Genomic DNA, 21,277 nt, shown 5'->3' on the forward strand with positions numbered 1-21,277 from the left:
TAGTAAACCCTAATACTCTAACTTACTAGTATTATATTTTTACTCTTACTTAGACTAGAGACTACTCTTATACTAGCACGAGTGTCTTTTATACTTCTTACTAAGCTATATAAGATTAGCTCCCTATCCTTTTCCGCTTATATCTATAGTAAGGATAATCTCTCCCGCTTTTACTAAGTAATCCAATTTAACTAGTGCTAGAGCCATTATTAGGGCGTTCTTTAGTAACTTTATTACTATTTCCTACTCTCTTCCCTACTTAAACTCTTAACTAAAGCGGAACAAGCGGAAGATAAGTTTAGTAATAAGAGTAAACTTAATAATCTAGACCTAATAATAGGTGTAAATACCTATAAATTCTCTAGCCTAATAGAGATTCTTATATAGTAGCTAGTTGATAATCTTCGCGATCTTTTTATTAACAAGATACCTTCCTATAGTATTATAAAGATACCTAATTATCTTAATTATTACTATATAGAACTGCGACTTTTCCCTGGAAATAGTATAGCTAGCACGCTTAAGATCTATAAGAATACTATCGAGCTACTAGATATACTTAAGAATAAACCTATAAATTCTAGTAGTAACCTCCTCGTTATTATATGTAGTTATTACACCTTTAATAGTAATATTATTAAGGAAAAGGAGATTCTTCTTTAGGAGATAATCTTAAAGAATCTTTAACACGATTCTTATAAATTGCGTAACCGAATTTGTAGTCCTCTAGGTAAGAGTAGTCTATTAAAGTATTCTAAGAGGAGTTATAAAGGTAGTGAGATCGCAGTACACCTTATCTAAAGGAATTTAGTTTATATTTTAAGAAAAAGTTAATAATACTTATAATTACGCACTCTATAAACTATTCGGAGAACTCATCTAGGTTTAAAGATATATTTATATCTTAAATTATAACTATATTAATATTCTATATAGCATTAACTAGTTAATACTTCCCGTTTTTCTTCTTTACTAAGAACTATAGATTATAGTATAAGCTATAACTAGATTCTAGTAGACCGTTCTTAAGTCACTTCTTTAGTATTATTATTACCTCCTTATTTAGTGCCTTTAGTACTAGAAAACTCTTTACTTACTAGGTATTATATAGGATAGTGTGTATTATTTAGGGAGGAGTAACATCTAGGTTTAGTTAGCTAATCTTAAAAAACATCTAGGTAAAAGCGGCCTCTTAGTTTACAACTATAGCTTTAAAAAGTTCCTACTCTTTTAGCTATAACTCTTTACCGACTACTATCGCCTTTAAATACTTAGAAGTTATCTTATATCTAACTAGTAGATCTATAAAGCGCGGCTTAATCTAGTAATTATATAGCCCTTTTAGATAAAGGTAGCTATAAATACTCGCTCTTTTAATTACTTTCTATTTCTAGTTAAAAAAGCCTCTAGGCTTAGATTCGTTAGACTCTAAAGAGTCTATAGAATAAACCTTATCTACCTTTCACTTATAGAGCGTCGAGATATATAACTAATCTTAGTATACCCCTACCCTCTAGTAGTGCAACTCCTATTTAAGAGTAGTATTATTGAATCTCTTCGAAAACCGCATTATTAAAGCAAGTTCAATACTATTTACTATAAGTAATAAGATCTAATACAAGTACTCCTAAACTATAGGTCGAGAGGCTTAGAATACTTAAAGTAAGAGGTTAGTCTCTTAATCCGAATCAACCCTAAAATAGTTAGCACGGCCATTAAAACTCTAGTTCCCCTTAAAATATTTACCTAAAATCTTAAACTCCGAACTCTAAATATAATTATAAAGATAAAAAGACTACCCTCTTACTAGGGTGTTATATACTAGCGTAAAATTAAATGCGAAAACGTAGCTAGCTACTATCTTATATATCCTTTTAAAGATACTAACCCTATAAGATAGGTTATTTGATTAGAGATCTCTTCTATACGGCTTATAATAAACCTCGCTTTATATAAGCTATTAATAGAGATAATCTAGTACTATATCTCTCTACTTAGGAAGTACTAAATTAATACTAATCTATAGTAATAAAAAGGCACCCCTAGAATAACATCCTAAGATATATTCTTTACTACTAAGAATAGAGCGTTGATAGTTACCCTACTAATCTAAATAGGCGTATTAGTAATAATTCCAAGGAATTCTACCTCCTTATTATTTGCTATAGCTAATTAATAACTACGTATATACTTAGGAAGACTATTAATAATAAGACTAGCCTTCTTAGTACACCCCTCCCTTATAAGGTTAATTTCAGCTCTAGTATCTAGAAGGGTATTAAGAATACTACGTCTCGGTAATCTTCTATAAAGATAGGAATAAGAGAGTACTTATAGTAATACTTTTATCGCCCTTAGTAGACCTCTTGCTCTATAAGCTCTTCTATAGTAAAGAACTAGATATAGCTAATATAGAACACCCCTCTTAAAGCTTCCTACTTATTAGTAGACCGCGTAAGCTTCCCTCTAAGGTTCTTAACTTTATTCTTAAAGACTATCTCTATTAAGAGCTTTTAGACCTTAGGTATTCCTATAAGTAGCTATCTAAGAGGAAGCGCGATCTTTTACTTTATAATTAGCTCTACTATCTCCTCTAGAAGCTAGTTATTAGTTAATAGACCCTATACTTTAATAACTTTTACTTACTCTATCTTAGTATCCTTTCTTCTAGTTATAGGCTTAATTATAAGCGCTTCTACTGTAGTCGCGTTATTTATTAGCTTAACCTCCTATACCTATAGCTCTAATTCTACTATTTAAGAAGCCTACTAGCTTAGTGGTAGCTATAATAGTAAGATAGCGGTTCTATTATAAGGAAAGTATTCTCTATTATGTATTTCTTTTATAACTATAGGCTTTAGTCTAGGTTTAGTAACCCTTATATTACTATTAATAATAGTAGGGCGGTTATTAAACCCTTAGCTATAAGCCCCTTATATACCTCTATAGTATCCCCCTTAATATCTAACACTTTCTTAAGTGGCCGCGTTAACGCCCTATCTAGACTCTATAGAGTAGACCCTATACTTACTATTAATAAGTTCCTCATTTTAGTACTCTAGTAACTCTAGACTAATCTCTTCTTTATTACTTTCTAAATTATCTATACTAGGCTCTAAGAGAGTAATTAAAGAAGCTAATATCTTTATATCTTTTATTATAAAGTACTATTCTAGCGCCTCTAGCTTATTCTCTTTTAGTAAATAGATTAGCTATCTAGAACTCTCGCGGGTGCTTTTAATAATTTAGTTTCCTTCTATATAGTAGTATTCTTTCTTAACTATCTCTAATAGTTACTTATAGTTAAGGTAGAAGTTATACTATTTTTTATAGCCCCTTTAGTAGTAAAACGAATTTAAAGGTCACTAGCTTATAAAAAGTACTTCTAAACTCTAATTAGTATAGGAAGCATTATTCCTAAATATATACTAGTTCTAAGAAGGAGGCTAACTAGAATAGTTTATAGGACGAGAATAGAAGGCTTCTATCTTCCTCTAAAAGGCTACAAACTTCTAGCTATTACAATATATATTTCTATATTAAGGTATTTATATTATTAGACTACTAATACCAGCTTAGTTAAGATCTATTATAGTAAACTACTATACTAGATTATTAATCTTACTCTTATAAATAGGCGGGGGCGTCTTCTAAACTATAGGAACGGCTAGTATTACTATCTAAGTAGTTTATAAAAGAGTATAATCTTAGTCTAAGGTCACTACTATTAGAAAAAACGTAGGAGCTTTAGGAAGTAAAATATTCTTAATCTTTATAATCTTTATGTCCTAAGCCCTATTAATTGAATACTTAAGAGTATCTAGCAAATCGACCGCTTCTAATTACTTAAATACCTAAAAGGACTCTTTAATAAGAATTAACTTATTAACCTCCTCTATTAACCGCTTAAATTAAAAGAATAATAGATTATAAGTTATAAACTTACACTATTTAAACAGAGTTTCCTAAGTCTTAATAGGTATCTTCTAAAGGAACTAAGTATATTATAAGTATTAATCGAGCACTCCGTTCTTAACGCATTTCTAGAATATAATAATATACTTATAGGTAAAGGCTTTAAGGTTAGTAACCTTAGTCTTATATTTAGAAAGCTATTTAATAAAGAAAGATTAGATTCTAATACGCTATAGAGAGTCGTTATTATAAAACTCTAGCTTAATATACTCTTTAAGTTTAGCCTAATTCTTATTTTTCTACTCCTCTATCCCCTTAATAGTAGCTTATAGCTACTTAGTGCAGAAGTCTAGAAGCCTAAAAGCTCGCTCTCTATTAGTAAGATAATAGTCTCTTATAGTAGCCTTATACTAATAAAGCTAGTAAGTAGTATTAACACTATTAAATAGAGGAAGTTCTAAGGAACCTACTATAGGTATTAGTATTTTTAGGGCTATTAAGCGAGATTTAAAATAAGATACAAGCTAATCCGCCGCACTCTTTATATTAGAGCGGGACCCTATAGAAGAAGCTCCGCTTATAGGAATAGCTATAGGCTTTAAAGCTTCTCTAGAAGAGGGTATAAGTAGAAGAGTATTCTTATTATTACTACTTAATAAGCTAGTAGCACCTCTAGCTATATAGGTTTAAGTAGCACTAAGTCTAATAGACGGAGTAGATATTTAAGAGAGTAAAGAATATATTAAATCGAAAGTCCTAATAAGAGTAAATAGGAATTCTTTAAAAGTAAGTAATATAATAGTAAATAGTACTTAAAAGCTTCTAATAAGAATATAGTACTAATTTCTTATAAGAGAAGAGTTCTATAAATACTTACTAGCTATTTTATAGTAACTCCTATAGCTCTACTTCTATTTACTACTTTCTAGATCTTAGAGATATCTCCTACTAGTTAGAGTTTTATTCTAGCTAGAATATAACCCTATTCTTTTATAGTAGCGGATCTAAACTATCCGGAACTTCCTTATAGCTATACTTAAAATAGATATATAATAATCTTACTAAAGAGGTAGTTTCTAGCTCTTTCTACTAGATACTATTTTCCTAACTACGTGTTCTATTATCCTAAACTATTTATACTCTTTATAGCTGCATAAGTCCCTTTTAGACCTCTATTCAGCAATTACGCCTAAGTCCGCGTGTTAATATTAGTTACTCTAATTTAAACTAAACCTTTTTAAGGTTAATTTAATGCTCACGCTATAATACTAAGTTAAGAGAGTTCTCTTTCTAACTATAGTCTTAGCGCGTTAATACTCCACACCTAATAGAGTTCTTAGAATCCTTAATATTATTATAATACTAAGTTAAGGGAGTTTTCTCCCTAACTATTATCCTACTTATTAATACTCTACACCTAGTAGAGTCCTTAATATTAGTAGTTCCTTACTCTAATACGTCTATAGCCTATATACTATTCTTAATATAAATTCTAATCCTTATAATAGCTTTTAACCGCGAATCACATACCTGTATATTACCTTATAAATCCCCTAGCATAGTTACTAAAATGTTGTAGGTAAGGGGTTTAAGTATAGAACTCAGATGAGTAGGTTATACGTGTCTATAGAGGTGAGATATTAAGGTAGAACTATTAAGATAGTAATAGAATTATAATAGTAGGTTATATAAGGCTAAATAATATATAGAATAAGTGTAATACTACTTGATTCTATAATATAAATCGTGGTTAACTATCTTGCTTATCTAATTGATTTATAAAGATTCTTAAACCTTAGCACACGCACCCTATACTAGCTTCCACGTAATAAACCTCCTGCACTACTATAATAGTAGTATAAATAAATGCTAAAACTACTAAAGAATTAGAACCTTAAATTCTACTACTATAACTTTACTAATAGTAAGTCCTCTTACTAATAGCGTGGCCGCAACTTACTACTAGTAAGTCCTTTTACTAATAGCGGTTTAGCTTATTATATACCTATTCTAATACATTTAACTTCTAACTAAAAGGAGGCTTATAGATTATATAGAGACTTCTCTATTTGAGTTTAGCGGCTAGGATTACACTAAGTGAGATTAGGTAATAATTAGATAGGTTTCTAAGAGTAGAAACTACGCGTAAAACTACACGTTACACGATTGCATATACTATAGATATATAATAGATACTAATTTAACTAAAAAAACATTAATATTTAAACTTAAAGAATAGTGGAATTCTTATTTAGCTTCTTAGAGTTACTTAAAGCCGGCTTGGAGTTTACTAGACTAGCTAATTATAATAAATATTCGCTAGGACTTACAAAAGCACTTATAATATATAATAATTAATAGATTTATAACTAAGCTTACTATATAGAATATAGACAAGGTGCTATATTATAAGCTAGATTATAAGGTGCTAATCTATAAGTAGCACGGCTATAGTATACGGAACTTATATAACTATTTACGTAATTATTATATAATAAGCGTTAAGAACTATAGAGCTATTATTAAGAAGTATATATAGTGCAAGCTTCTAGAGCCGGTGTATAAACAGTTACTACTACTACTAGAGCTACCTATTCTAGTACTAGGTAAGCTAATTAAGGCGTTTCTATATAAGGGTAAGGAATATAGGTTTATTAGTATTAATAATTCTATAATCTAGAAATATAGTAATAAAGAATATAACTAAAGATTAATAAAGAAAGACTAGAAGTACTAGATAAAAGCGAGAGTATAGACTTTCTTTAATAGCTATTTCGCGTAATATTTTATTGTATATATCTCTAAAGATTAATTGCTTAGATTAACTCTTATATAAGAAGACAAAGATAAGATAGTAGTAATTAAGCGTAAGTGAAAGGAAGTCTAAGAGAAGTATAAGAAAGAGCTAAAGCTAGTAGATATAAAGATAGCGAAGATAGACTAGATAGGCTAGTTTAACCGCACTAGCTAGCTAGAGTATCTTATATAGCTACCTCTTATCTTTTGCAAGAAGTGCACCGCACTTCTAGTTCCTAGCGGGTTAATTATCTGCACTACTTCTACCTACAAGTGCGTATAGGCCCAGGTAAGCGCAATTAAATTACTGCAATTCCATCTACCCTAATATAGTAAAAGAAGGTCTTTTCTTTCTTTTTTTTGCATAATCTAGGCTAGAAGGAATGTTATAAGGCTCCTATATATTAACTATATATATTTTTATTAATAGAATAGAGGCTTTTATATATAGTCCTAAATAGCGGGTGCTTATCTACGTAGAGTACAGGTTCTATTTACTACTAAAATAAGACCTCTAGAAGCGACACCTTAGAAACTAACCGTATTAAATATTCGGATAATAGCTAAAATCTTTAATTAAACTTTTCTCCACTTATAGGCTACTTGCGCTAAATAATATCTACTATCTAGCTAAGAAGGTCGTCTAGACAATTAATAGGCTTAAGTAGTATAATAGCTTCTATTACTATCTCTACTCTAAGGGGCTTACATAAAGCCTTAAAACTATTAAGGATTACGTGTTATAGGTGCACGGCTAGAAGCCTTCGGAGTATAATAAGCTAATCTTATTATAGGCCGAGTGTAAGCTCTAGACCTTATATACAAAGACGTAGCATGTTAGATATTTTATAGTAGAGGAAGGGGCTATAAAGCCTACTAATTTAAGGTCTATAACACTAGTAATAGAAGAGGAGGAGTTTTTCCGCTAGTAGAATAAGAATCTAAGGTAGATAGAGCATAATGCAGCTAAGGAGACTAATAAGATATATAGCTTTAATAGCTATAAGTCGGTAGTCGTGTCTTAGCTAAGGAGAACTAGTATTATAGAGTATATTTAAGACCTAAAGAAAGACGAAATTTAGGCCTTAATTACTCTACCTAAGAATAGCGACTAGGAGCTAGAATTAGCCGCTATACTAGAGGGAATAGAGGCTATCTTATAAGAGGCTTATAGCTAGTACTTTAATAAGCCGAACTGTATATTAACCTAGCCTCAATAGGTTATTCTAAACCACTTCTAGTCTTCTAAAGTAGAGCTACTAGAGAAGACTCGAGCCTTTAATCCAGATAAAGAAGCTATCACGCTAGTAGCTTACTTTAGCCTATAGAAGCAACTCTTAGCCTATATATACCGTATAGTCGACCGCGATTACTTTATAATAGAAGGAAGCTAAAAGTAGTAGTAGTATTAGAAGCGAAGTAAGCTGAAGGATATAATCTATCTTAGTAGCAAGTAGTAGGATGCGTAGGAAGGGACACTATAGGCAGCTAGTATAGGTGACGGCCTAGCCATAAAAAGGGCGTTAGAGATACTATATATACCGCTTATCTACTATAACTTTAGTAGTAAGCAATATAGCTTCCTATTAATAAGCTTCTATATAATACTTAGCGTAAAGCCGTTAATATTAGGCCGGATGCGGCTAGGAGACTATAGTAGCCACCTATCAAGCCTAATCTAGGTAGTATAGCTACTTATCTTTCACTATAGCGCTAGCTAGAAACTAGCGGGCTTAGGAGATACGCTAAAGCTAATTAAGAAAATCTATAAGAAGTTCCTATAGTAGATAGCCGAGTCCCCTATAGGCGAGATCTTATAGTAGCGGCTACTACTACTTAGAATCTCTAAGAACGATGTTGGGGCTTACTAAGCGCGCTAGAATAAGGATGAGTAGATCCTAACCTATAATAATACGGAGTTACAGATAGATAAGGTGCCAAAGCTAATACTATTAGAGTATAAGTAGGCGTGCGAGCTACTATACAGGAAGCTAATATTCGGCGCTTAATAGCTACTATAAATACATGCATGCGCTTTAAGGGATAACCTAGACTATAATGCCTTTAGCTAGTTCTTTAGTCTATATTAAGAGAATATCGGGCTCTTAAAGAGCTAAGATAGAGTATTACAGAGAGTTATCCAGAACTCTAAGTAGCTTAGAGACTCTTTTCTAGTAGAGGCGGACGGTGGAGAATAGATCTAGTGTAATAAGGCAATTACACTATACGAGATAGTAGCGGATAAGTTCCTAAAAAGGCTTCTAGTATTAATCTATATAGGTGTAAATTAGCCTCTCAGAAAGCTAGAGCTCTTTTTAATTACTTAGCGGAATAGCTAGAGATAGCGTAACGTCTTTATCTAGTATAAACTAGTTATACTCTATATAATATACTATAAGGGCTAGCAGTAAACAGGCGCGTATAAGAATAATATCCGCTTCCTACTCTTAGTAATAGGGGATCTCCTACTAGACTATATTATTTACGTAATCCTACTATATTAGAGCTTCCTCTATTAGTCCGCTCCGAAAGCGTTAATCTCGCCCTATCTATAGTAGAAGAACAATAGGGTCTAGGCGGACAATCGGCTTACTTATAGTATAGAGGGAGTATGCGCTTAGGCTAAGGTGCCTCGCCTGTATATCTCTAACTAGCGCTAAATGATAGTTACTATTATAAAGACTAAGTTCGCTAGCAAGCTAAGCTACTTCAACCCCAATCTAGCCGATAAGGACGCTAAGGAGATTAATAAGGATATTAAGATTATAATTAAGTAGCGGAACTATACTACTCGGACGGTTAATCGAGCTTACGTAAACTAGAATAACGCTAACTTTAGTAATATTTAGGACAGCCTAATTAGGCGGAGCCTACGCGCTTTAATGCTATAAAAGGATCTTTATGGTCTTAATATAATACTTAAGAATAAGAAAAAATTTATATTAAAAGAGGTAAAGAGCCTAGTAATAGTTAAGAAAATCGCTATAGGGGTCTATTAGCCGAAGAAAGCCTAGTTACTAGCTATATTACTTAGTAGGGTAAGGAGCCTCTATAGGAAGGAGGATATAGCATAGAGGTCGCTGGAGTAGGAGAGGGCTATAACCACTATTATGTCCTAGACTAAGTAGGTGCTTATGATATTACCTACTAGTTCTAGTAAGAGCCTACTATTCATACTACCTTGTATATTACTAGACGCTAGCGTGATGGTACTTATAGTACTATTAGTCTCTTTGTATAGAGATCTACTATATTAGTTAAGGGAGCTAGGTATTTACTATCTAGTTTAGCTTCTAGGAGAGACGCGGGAGGTAGAGCTAGTGCTAGTAATAGTAGAAGCGGCTTTAATAGGAGAATTTATAGTATATAAGTAGAGGCTTATAGCCGGCTAGAGGCTTAGCTATATTGTTATTAATAAGTATTACCTTACCGTTACTATAGTAGAGTATTAGTAGAGTATAGTGGACCTGGTAGTAATCCGCAGCCTATGCACCTAGTTTGTGTATCTTACCACCACGCTACCTCTAGCTATACAGGCGGAGTTTAAGGAGCAGAATTATCTATTAAACCCTAAGGTTATTAGGGTGTCAAGTAACCAGCCGAACCTCTTTTATATTATATGAAAAGCGGAGAGGCGAGGCGACTTGCTTAAGTAGAGTGCGTATAAAGCTTAGGAGGCGTGGAGGAATAGCAGGCTGTTTAACTATTTCTAGAATAAGATTATTCTCTATATATACATGTAAGCCGAAGCCGATAAGCTCTTAGTGGTACTAGGGTGCACTATATATATAGCCAAGATTGGGATGGTGATAGAGAAGAAGGAGGTACTAATAAAGTGGATTAGCTTACTAGACTAGCCGTATATAATAGCAACTACCGCGCTAGGGGCTAGATTCGACTACCTATATATACATCTAGTAATACATATTAACGAGCTAGATTCGATAATTAATTTCGCGTAGAAGTCTAGTAGGATGGGGTGAGACGGGCGGTAGGTGTACTCGTTTATTATGCTGCCGGCAAGCTAGGAGGCGTAGTAGAAGCTACATTCTAAGGAGCCCGTCGAGGCGTAGGAGGGCGTGGGAAGGGATATTAGTTTAAGAAAGAAGAGGGAGAGGAGAGTAATATAAGAATACCTTAGGGGCGTTAAATGCTTCTATACGTGCCTTAGTAAGTATCTAGATCTGCTAGTACACTAGTAATAGTATATAAAGGAGGAGGACGTTATATATAAGGTGTGTAAGGTAGGCTATAATAAGATAGTGCCGCCACTAGCGGAAAGAGTAAAGGAAGGAGAAGTAAAGATATATACTAGGGCGGCAATAATATAGCGGAAGAGGTAGGAAACTATTAGCAAAATTCCTACTAGACTTAGATACACAATAACGTCATTATATCTTTAAAACTAATATATCTATACTTTTAATATTACTCTTTCTTACCTTAAAAACCAAATTATTATATTACATCCCGTTGTTACTCTATACTACAGAGAGTTAAAGGTCTTTTATAGTGAATTAAGCGCGGCTCTCGCTTAATATACTCTTTTGATTTTCCTAGATAAATCTAAACTGTTTCTAGGTTTCGTGGATAAATCTAAGCCTCTTTCGGATATCCTAGACACCCCTAGACACACTTCTCTAGAAGCTGTAATTATTCCCTAAGTAGGAAATAATAGGCTTACTAGACCCAATTTGCATTAAACTTATATAAGTTACTTGCTTTAATAAGCTGCAGCCGCTACCGAGTTTACATCGCGAAGTTCTAAAGTTTAGGGTTGCGAAATATAGTGGTAAGTTTGTAGTAGTTAGAGAGTCTAGTGTTCTAGCAAGACTAAAACAAAAAAATAACTAAAATAAAAATAAAAAGGCTATAATATATTCTATAAGCGAGATAAATATACAAGCGAGATGAATACTATCGCAATACAACGCGTCTACCTAATCTTTAATATAATATACCACTACTATCTTAGCCTATATCCACTAATATAGAGGGTAGAATAGCTTTAGCTATCTAGGTAATTAAATGAGATTAAATATAGAGTCTTTAAGCTACTATAAAAATATATAACATTAAACTTATAACCCGCTATAATTAAATTTATAGCGTATCCGCATAATACGAGTCTACTCCTAATTATTATAAGCTTACCTCCTTAGAAGAATTAGCTATTATTAACTATATTCTAGACCTAGATTCGCGAGGATTTACATCTAAGTTATAAGCTATAAAGGAAATAGCGAACCTACTTTTTACTAAGTATAGTAAAATTACAATAAGCTAAAACTAGGCTAGAAACTTTATTAAGTGTTACTAGAAGCTTAAAACTAAGTTTAGTTATGAGTATAACTATAAATAAGTATAATATAAGGATCTAGTTATTATTAAAGAGTAGTTTAAGCTACTATAAAATACTATTACGAAGTATAGAATTACTAAAAAGGATATCTATAACTTTGATAAAGCTGGGTTTATAATAGGGGTTATTATAATAGTAAAGGTTATTATAAGCTTAGAATCACGCAGTCGTCTAAAAGCGGCTTAGCTAGGTAACTAAGAATAAGTATTAGTTATTTAGAGTATCAGCTTATAAGAATAGGCAATCCCGCTATTTATTATTCTTATAGAATAGAACTATTTATTAGGCTAGTATAAAGAGAGTAATCTACTGTGTAATTAGGTTATTATAGTAAGTAAGAATAGCTAGATAAATAATAGTATAGGATATAAATAGATCTAGTACTTCGATAAGTATATAAAGTATTAAATAGCTAGAAAATATTGTTTTCTTATTCTTAATAGCTATAAAAGCTATATCTCGGCTTAATTTAAATAATACTACTAGAGAAACGATATTATTACGCTCTATATACTACTTTATTTATTTTATCTCTTATAGCTACTAGATGTTAGCTATTTTAGTCTACTTAAAATAGTATATAGATAGTAGATTAAGAATCTTATAAGGCTCTATATTAATTATATTACTAAATTTAAGTTTCTTCTAGCATTTAAAGAAGCCTATAAGACTACTTTTACTAAGTAAAATATCTATAGTAGCGTTAGAGCTATAAGACTAGTTCTATATTATTCTAGAAATATTCTCTTATATCTTAATCTTAAGTTAAGGACCCTAATGCCTCTATATATCTAGAATACCATCTAGCTCTTAAAGATACTACGGAATCTAGTAGAACTCTAGAGTTAAACTAAGCTAGTTAAAGGTTATATTATAAGATACTAAAATAGCTCTCTAATACTAATTAATAGCGCACTTAACTAGCTTCTTAAAGGTACTTAAACTATAATATATACGGTTATACTACTTAAGGTAGAAGTCGATGCCTTATAGGAGGTAAATATAGTAAAGAAATAAAGAGAAAGGAAGCGTAAGAGGTATATTATATAAGGTAGTATACTTACTATTTAAGAGGGCTAGAACATTATATAACATACTACTATTAAAGAGTAGATTCGCTAGAAGATAAGGAATATAGGGGTGTATTTAAAAGGAATAGAGGTTAAATAATAGCGCTATAGTTTATATAATAATACTAGATATAACGCTCGTATATGCGTAAGACACTAGAGAAATACTAGAGAATAGAAGTAGATAATTATCTATATTATTATAGCTAATAATTGTAGTAAAAGTCGAATCGGATTGAGTTAGTATTTATCTTATGTATTTATCTCGCTTGTGGAATATATTACTATATTTATATTATTATAATAAATAGGTAACGATAGATTAAGTAATAAGCCTAATAGCTAGCCACCCTAGAGCTAATAGCTATACTAAGAATTCAGAAGGCTTAGCGAATAGGAAAGCTGAGTTCTCAATAAGATAGGGCTCCTTGCAGCATAAAACTTTCCAGCGAGGCTCTCGATGAGGAGAACCTAGCAACGGGATGTAGACAACTTGGTCTCCGATTATTAGAGATGTAAGAAACGGGAGAAGTCTAGTGTGGAGGTCAGCTTTCACTAGCACTATAGGCTAAATCCTCAGATCTCGATCGCATGCTAGACATTTACTATATCTGGTCTGTGTCGTTCAGCTAGGAGGCTGCAGCTGCTTCTCATCATCAGCTCGTTCCGTAACATGCTCCTCTGCTGTCAAGCAGTCACAACCGTGATACGGGCTGCAGGTTCCGCCAATAGTTAAAGGACCTCTTGTCAAGATGAATGCTACAATTATTTCTAGCTCTAAAGCATCCTGGCGCGTCTGGTTAGCACCATTGCACATGACATTCGTTCAGCTCTATGACAGGACCGATATCCCGATGGCTTGATGGGAAGTCGAGAACATTGCCTGTCTGCCAAGGTCTTGTAACTGTAGAAACGTTGATTTGATAGGTAGGTATGCGCACTACAAGGATGACCCCACAGCTAGGCAATGCAAGTAAGAATGCACAACTCCCAGAGTGGTCCTTTGGCTGAGAAGGCAAAACGCCACCAAGTTCAGCTTGCTGCAGCCTTCAGCCTTACTAGTTTATCTTCTCGAGCTCTTAAGCTCCTCAATCGGCCATGCCTTGTCAGACGTCCACCTCTTTGTTAGAAGACTTATTACAGCTGTCAGCCGGACCTCAGAATATAGTAAAAACCTTATTCGGTTTCTGTACGGTAACGAGGAGGATGTCGACTGCGGTCTCAGGATCAACCGCTATTGAACCAAAGCGGTTATCGCACTTCCGGAAGCGGCTCATTATCCTCTGTGATGGTAAGCCTCTCTCGCTCTTCCTAATACTGGAACACATATTGAACTATATTGGCATACAGGGACAGGGCAAGACTCCACAGCCAATGATCTCAAGTATCCCACGAATGTGACTCGCTTCGCCCGCGCCATCAGCCCATGGACTGAAGTTGAAACCGCGGGTGAAGGGAAGGTGCAAGTAGAGCAGATTGTATACTACCAGAAGGGTGTAGGGACGAACTCAAAGCTAGACTGGGGTTTGGGAGGTATGTTGATAACCCAATTCTACTGTCGACGTCTTTAGTAATACCAGCGTATACTAGGCGCAACTGGAGCTGGCGTTGCAGCAAACATCCGTGCCGCCTACGGCTTTCTCGCGCATAACTACGACCCAGATGACGAAATCTATTTCTTTGGATATAGTCGCGGCGCTTACACTGCCCGTGCTATTGCAGGCATGGTCACGGAGGTCGGATTGCTTACCAAGCGCGGCATGGATGCTTTTCCGACGCTGTATGAGGCACATCATAAGCGGCGCCTCAGTGGTAGCAAGAAGGGTACCAGCAACGATTCGCCTATCGAGGGGATCGACTCCAATTGGTATCATAAGGGCGCCGAGGATTCCGTTCGGATTATCGGTGTGTGGGATACAGTTGCGTTCCACAAGCCGGAAGTGGGAGAGCTCCTCGGTTACGATGTTGAAGATTTCGAGTTCGAGAACTTGGAGCTCTCACCGAAGATTCAGTACGGTTTCCATGCACTTGCGTTGGACGAGCGGCGGACGGTGTTCTCGCCAACTCTGTGGGGATTGTCTCCGCAAGACAGCCGCACTGACAGAATGAAACAGGTCTGGTTCAGCGGCCGACATTCTGACATTGGTGGAGGGGGTTCTGATCCTCGTCTTTCGGACATCACTCTCGCTTGGATGATTGCGGAGTGCGAGAAGACGAAGCTACTGAGCTTCGATCATAGTTACTGCGTCTCTGACTATGAGAAGCTTGACCCTAACGAATCTGAACCGTGGAATACAACACTCGGAACCACCGAGGATCCTGGGACGAGGGATTTGCTCGACTTGGTGTATCACTGGGCCGACGTCATTCCTTTCATGAACACGGTGGATGACCGGCGACCAATGTCTTTGGATGGGACCACTAACGAGCAGATCCACAAATCTATTGTTGATCGCAAGCTTGCGCAGAATTTGGACGGGGAAGACTGCGTTATTTATCCATGCAAGCTGTTGACTGGTACTCATGACGCGACAGGCTGGCAGCTACAGTGGGATGCTGGGAAGTATCTAATGGAAGCAGAGATCCAAGATGTTGAGATGAAGTACAAGGGAAGAGTAAGAAATGCGAAGAGCAGCGGCTGACTAATTGAAAAATATTGTATCCTTGTGTTGTTCTCGCGGCAGACCCGATTTTAATATGGTGTAAGGCTGAACAGTTATATCTAATCTTCGTAATACGTTTATTCAACAGGTGACGGATTGAAGGAGTGGTATCTGTGCTCATGTCCAAGGTAACTATGCCCTCACGCTACATGAAACTTAACGCCTTTGTTTCACTGCGAAGCTTCTCAGTGCTGCCATCTAGGACGCCTGATCGGGAGGAACTGATCGCGTTGATTAAGGGCATGACGGAGGCAGATATCGCGCAGTACATCCCGCTCGCCGAGGACGATATGTTCGGATATGTACCTACGGAATAAAAGTGTGATGCAGCAGGCTTGCTGAATGGCCCTTGACCGCTCTGGAATATCCATTTGTGCCATGGTCCGTGTTCCGCAATTTTAGATGCGATTCCATTTCGGCAATCGACGCGGATGCCGCGTACCGGAAACTTTCATCCACAGTTTCAGTCTCAAAAGTCTTATGCAAATTGACATTGGTCGAGCAGGGTGATGTCTCGGGTAGGCAAAAAACGAAGTGTCATTGCAGTTCCCAGGGCCAAAAAGACCGATTCAAGTATTTCGTACCAAACCGCCTCCAAACATCAACGTCGATTGATCTTTTGACGATATCACATTGCTGACCCTGAACGTATCGAGTTTCTTGCAGTGGGACATGCTCAACATGGTTGCTGGAACCTCTCAGCTTGCCGAGAACTTCCAAGGACTCTGATATTCCGCAGTAGCTCCATGTTACTGGGAAGCTTACGGCCAGAAAATGAATTTCCGTACCATATACTGTCAGGCCGGCCCCAATCTAGAAGCGGCATCGAAGATCGTTTGAACAGTTCCGCTTCGGAAAACACTAGGAACCTGGATTCCTGGACAATCGGCAACAGATTATACTCGAACAATACCTGTAGCAGTCCGAGCCTAATTTAGTATCTTAGCACACAAGGATACAGCTTCACGAGCCGTTGTCTCTTGCGGTTTCAGCGTCGATTCCTATAGCTTCAACCTTGTAGGCTCCAATCTTTAAGTGGAAAGCTTGCCACAAGCGTTTCAAGGTCCTAAAATATAAGTGCAACCTATCTACTTAGTTTCCATCTCTACCTCTTCCAACTTAGGCAACTAGCTATCCTTCTGAGCAATGAAAACCTCCATTTCAGGCTTTATCTAATCCAATATTATCTAATTATCTACTATTCTAGCGGTGATAATTACTAGACTAGGCCCTAATTCTGCTTTTTTAAAAGGAAGTATAACGTATTTCACAAGCGAGAGAACCACACAAGCGAGGGAACCACTTCTACTACGCGATAAGCAGACTCGCGAGATTATCAACATTAGTACTCAGATAAATAACTATATTCTATTATACATTAGCTTCCTGGTGCCTCGCGCACGTACAGGCATTATGTCCAACCGAATTATATAAACGGCACCTTGTTGGCGCGCGTTTCTTTCGCTTAGGCCCCTCGTCTTCAACTCCCCCTTGACGTATCTCATTCTGGATCTGCTCGTCAATTGTAGTCCGTTAAACATGATCCTGCCCTTCTCGAACACCTAACACCTTGCCCTGATTGATACGTCTCTTTCGCTTCGATCGCTTTCGCTTTTGCCTCTCGTTTGCGGCCCGTAATTCCTTGTTCTCGGCAGCGGGAAGAACGGCACTTTGTATTGCCATTTGGCAGCCCTTTAATAGATGGATTAGGGCCTGATTGGTCGGAGTCGGAGAGCTATTCGGATGGTACTCGAATCGGTCTTTGATCAGTTCGGTTTGGCACTGGAGCTCTATCGGATTCCGGGGTGTTTTCGATGTCCATGGTGACCCTTGAGTAGCCGGAGGTGTTGGAGTCCGAATTCTCCTGGTAAGACCTGAAAGGACACGATCCGGGTCGAATGGAACAAGCCCTGCGCCTGCGAAACCGCCTCGAATGTTTGCTTCTGTAATAGCTTCTTTGTGAGCCTGTCGAAACGCAGGGAGAAAGCCGAGCTTCGTGATATGATTGATGCCAAGCCTCATCCGATTCTCAACCTGGTAGCCGTACGCCTTCTTCAACGGGCTGAAACAGGCCACATCGAGTGGCTAGAGGTGAGACGAGTGAGGTGGCATACAGAGCGTGATGATCGAGTTCTCCGAGCAGAACTGTTTGAATTCGGCCGTGACATGGCTGCCATGGCCATTAAGGATTAGAAGCTGATGTCGTCTGATAATAAGAGTACTTATATGCTTGTCGAAGTGCTTGATCCACTCGAATCCGATCTGATCGTCTGTCTAGCCGTTTTCGCTGACTGCGATTACCCATTTGGGTGGGAGAATCTCATCCTCGTACTAAGATTGCTGGTGATGTTTCGCTGCGAAGATGATGAACGGCGGAATCGACCATCCCTATGAGTTGATTCCCTGGATTACCGTCACCCGTTCCCGATTGCCTGGCTGAGCTGTTTTCGGTCGATTACGGCGTTCTAAGCTTGTAGTAACCTTTGCTGTCGTAATAACGCCCATCTGGAATCCAGTTTTGTCGAAGTTAAACATGTCCTGGTCGGTAATCCCGTACTTCTCAATCGTACGTTGTACGAGCATGAACTAGTCCCCGATAACTGCTGGGTCCTCGTATAGGGCTCTTTGGTGGTCGTATTTTCGGTTTTATCTGCTCTTTAGCTCCTTGTAGCGATCGACGAAGTTCTGAGGCCAACTCCTACCTACTAGAGCTGGTTGTCGAGATCCACCGCGGCTGGAAAGGAGAAAGTCCGCCATTTGTGGTACGAAGGATAAGCGAGGTGGAAATCCTCTCTTATCCTACTCAAGGATACGCTTGATGAGGACTGATTCCTTAGTAAGCGTGAGTTTACAATTTTGGGGTCGAGAATCGCGTCGCGCAGGTATCCCACGAATTCGCTTGCGAAGGGTTGGATAGGGCACGTCGTACGTCTTTGCAGCTGCTCGAAGACTTGAAAGTTGACATTTTTCAATTACTTGGATAGCTAAAAGAATCCTACCTTCTGGATTAGGAGCTAAGGGAAATGGTGGTGTTGACATTTTGACTGGAAGTCGGTATGGACACGACGCGCGGTAGAAGTGGTTCCCTCGCTTGTGTGGTTCTCTCGCTTATGAAACACGTTAGTCAATCGAAATTACCTAAAGTGCAAGTAATAACTCATTAGTTAAATTGAAATATAAAGGTGTAAATCTTAATAATAAATTAGTATCTGCCTAGCCCTATACATAGCCGTAGTACGACTTATTTTTATAGTAGTAGCGGCGATTGTAACTAGAACTAGCACTACTGTTAAGGCGCGTTAGGTCATGAGTGCTGTATTGACTATGGTGTTGCACAAAGAGCTATATACAAGCACAAAGGTGTGTTTGTAAACTGAAGGTTCAGAGCTGCTTAGTAATCGACAGCCTCTAATTGGCTGTTGGATTTTGCAGGCCGGGCCTGCGAAATGAAGATGATGGTAAGTCTGGTGAAGCCGTGACAATTATCCAGACGTGGTCAATAATGGCATTGATACGACTATCAACAAGAAGAGTGATATAATGTGATTCACAAGCGAGTGTCCCACATCCCACCATCCTGGCGCGCTTTTTAGCTTGTGTCTGCGCCAACAGCTCAAATATTGCACCAATAGTGTAATGAACTGTTGGAATATGAAGGTACAGTCATCTTCCTCCGGCAGACGCAGATTGTTACTCCGTAGGGAAAGAAGGGGCGAAGGTTCTAGAAGACACAGTCTCTACTATATATTGCGAACAGATTGCTTGTATGTAGAAGAACGAGAGACACACAACCACTCATTTTTACCAACAGTAACACCCTTTTCCTGGGAACGCCTTCCCAGGAAATTTCTCCCAGGAATCTTTTCCCAGGCCCCAGCGATGGGCAGGCACCTCTACGCGGTGCTGGGGACCAGTACTCTAGCAGCAGGTTTGCCTGACTGCTGCTTAAGGAAGCTAAGATCTGCCCAGAAGAGGTGGAAGGATGGTTCTGTCGAGCTCTGGCTTCCCTCGATACGTCCATCATTTCCCTCTCGACCCGGTCAACGACGACGACGACGAAGGATAGCTAAGGTTTCGTGTCTCGCCTTATCGTGCTATAATCGACGACTTCGAAGACCATCACCGACTTCTCGCGTGAGGGATAACTAGGCCTTTCGTGGTCCGGGTCTATCGCGTTGTCATCACAGAGACAGTCCAACACAGTCACCAACATTGTCTCCTCTCCCGTCTTTCCATCCGTCCACCTGTCCACACCGGCCCATCGAACGAGGAATGGCTGAGCTCTATATGGGCGGGCTCACCTTGCCATTACCGAACGAAGAATCCGGACACAACCTGCACACACTCAATGAACTCATCTTGCCTCGCCTTCCCGGCTTACAGAACCAAAACCCAACATCATAACACCTCAGAAGCACCTTTGCCGCTCGCCCTCCCGACTCACAAAATCGAAACTGCTGCCATATCACCACAGACTCACCTTCGCCGCTCGCCCTCCTTCCGCCATCACAACACACAACAGTCACACTAAAAGAAGCGCGCTCTCCATGGTCATGGAGCTATGGGACAGCGGAAGGAACAGAAGCATACGATTAAAGTACGGTGACTTTTCCTCAATCGGATGTTCCTGTCGACCTCGCCCATCCAGCATCGTCGGACAATTACTTCACCGGTCAAACCACGTCAACACGCCAACCAATTTGGGAGCCTAGACCTCGTTCAGCAATTTCATAGAGTTTTTTCTCTACCGAAACGGCGCACAACTTCAAAGAACAGAATGATAAACCGACTGGAAGGCGTTACCCCTTCCTTATTACCACCACTACCACACACTCTTGGAACCATCATGCAGCACCTGTTCACAGCACAGATAAGTCCCCTAGTTTTTGGGCCATCAGGCTAGAAGACCAGGAGGCCAAGATCACGTGTCACCACATAGTGTCAAGATATCATAGCACCTAGATGCAGTCACATGGGGGAGGTCTACGCTGTTATGTCTAGGATGATAGTGGAGACTGAACCTTTGGGTATGAAGGACTGATAGTGGAGCGGGGATCCCTGGAGCTTGCTTTGGGACAAGGGGAATCTTGGAGCCTGCTCTGGAGGAGCCGCTCTTCAGGGGGAAAACCATCACCGCAGGACGTACATACTGTAGCTACATGGCCAGCATGGCTAGCGAACTGTCTGCATAGCTGCGATAGGCGGCTGGGTCGGACGTTAAATTGAATAGAAGAAGAAGTCCATGTTCTTCGGGACACCTACGGTAAACGCTCGCAGTACTCCGTAGAAAAGCCCAGCTACCACAGTTCACCTTTGGAAATCCGCCCAATCATCCAGCTATTCCACCACTCGCCTCGCGATCACAATAATGCTTAGGGTTAGGGTTAGGGTTAGGGTTAGGGTTAGGGTTAGGGTTAGGGTTAGGGTTAGGGTTAGGGTTAGGGTTAGGGTTAGGGTTAGGGTTAGGGTTA

At 38.0% G+C, this 21,277-nt stretch overlaps 1 protein-coding gene across 1 annotated transcript; it reads left to right on the forward strand.

Annotated features, from left to right (window-relative positions):
- Nucleotides 1-14,349: 14,349 nt before the first annotated feature.
- W97_04300 (uncharacterized protein) lies at nt 14,350-15,785 on the forward strand (the record flags this gene model as incomplete). The annotated part of the gene is made up of 3 exons (XM_007782192.1): nt 14,350-14,434; nt 14,494-14,676; nt 14,734-15,785. The coding sequence occupies 3 exons, from the start codon at nt 14,350-14,352 to the stop codon at nt 15,783-15,785; spliced, it is 1,320 nt and encodes a 439-aa protein (XP_007780382.1).
- Nucleotides 15,786-21,277: the final 5,492 nt, after the last annotated feature.

This window comes from Coniosporium apollinis (assembly GCF_000281105.1).
Source record: "Coniosporium apollinis CBS 100218 chromosome Unknown supercont1.18, whole genome shotgun sequence".
Classification (NCBI taxonomy): Eukaryota; Fungi; Ascomycota; class Dothideomycetes; genus Coniosporium; species Coniosporium apollinis.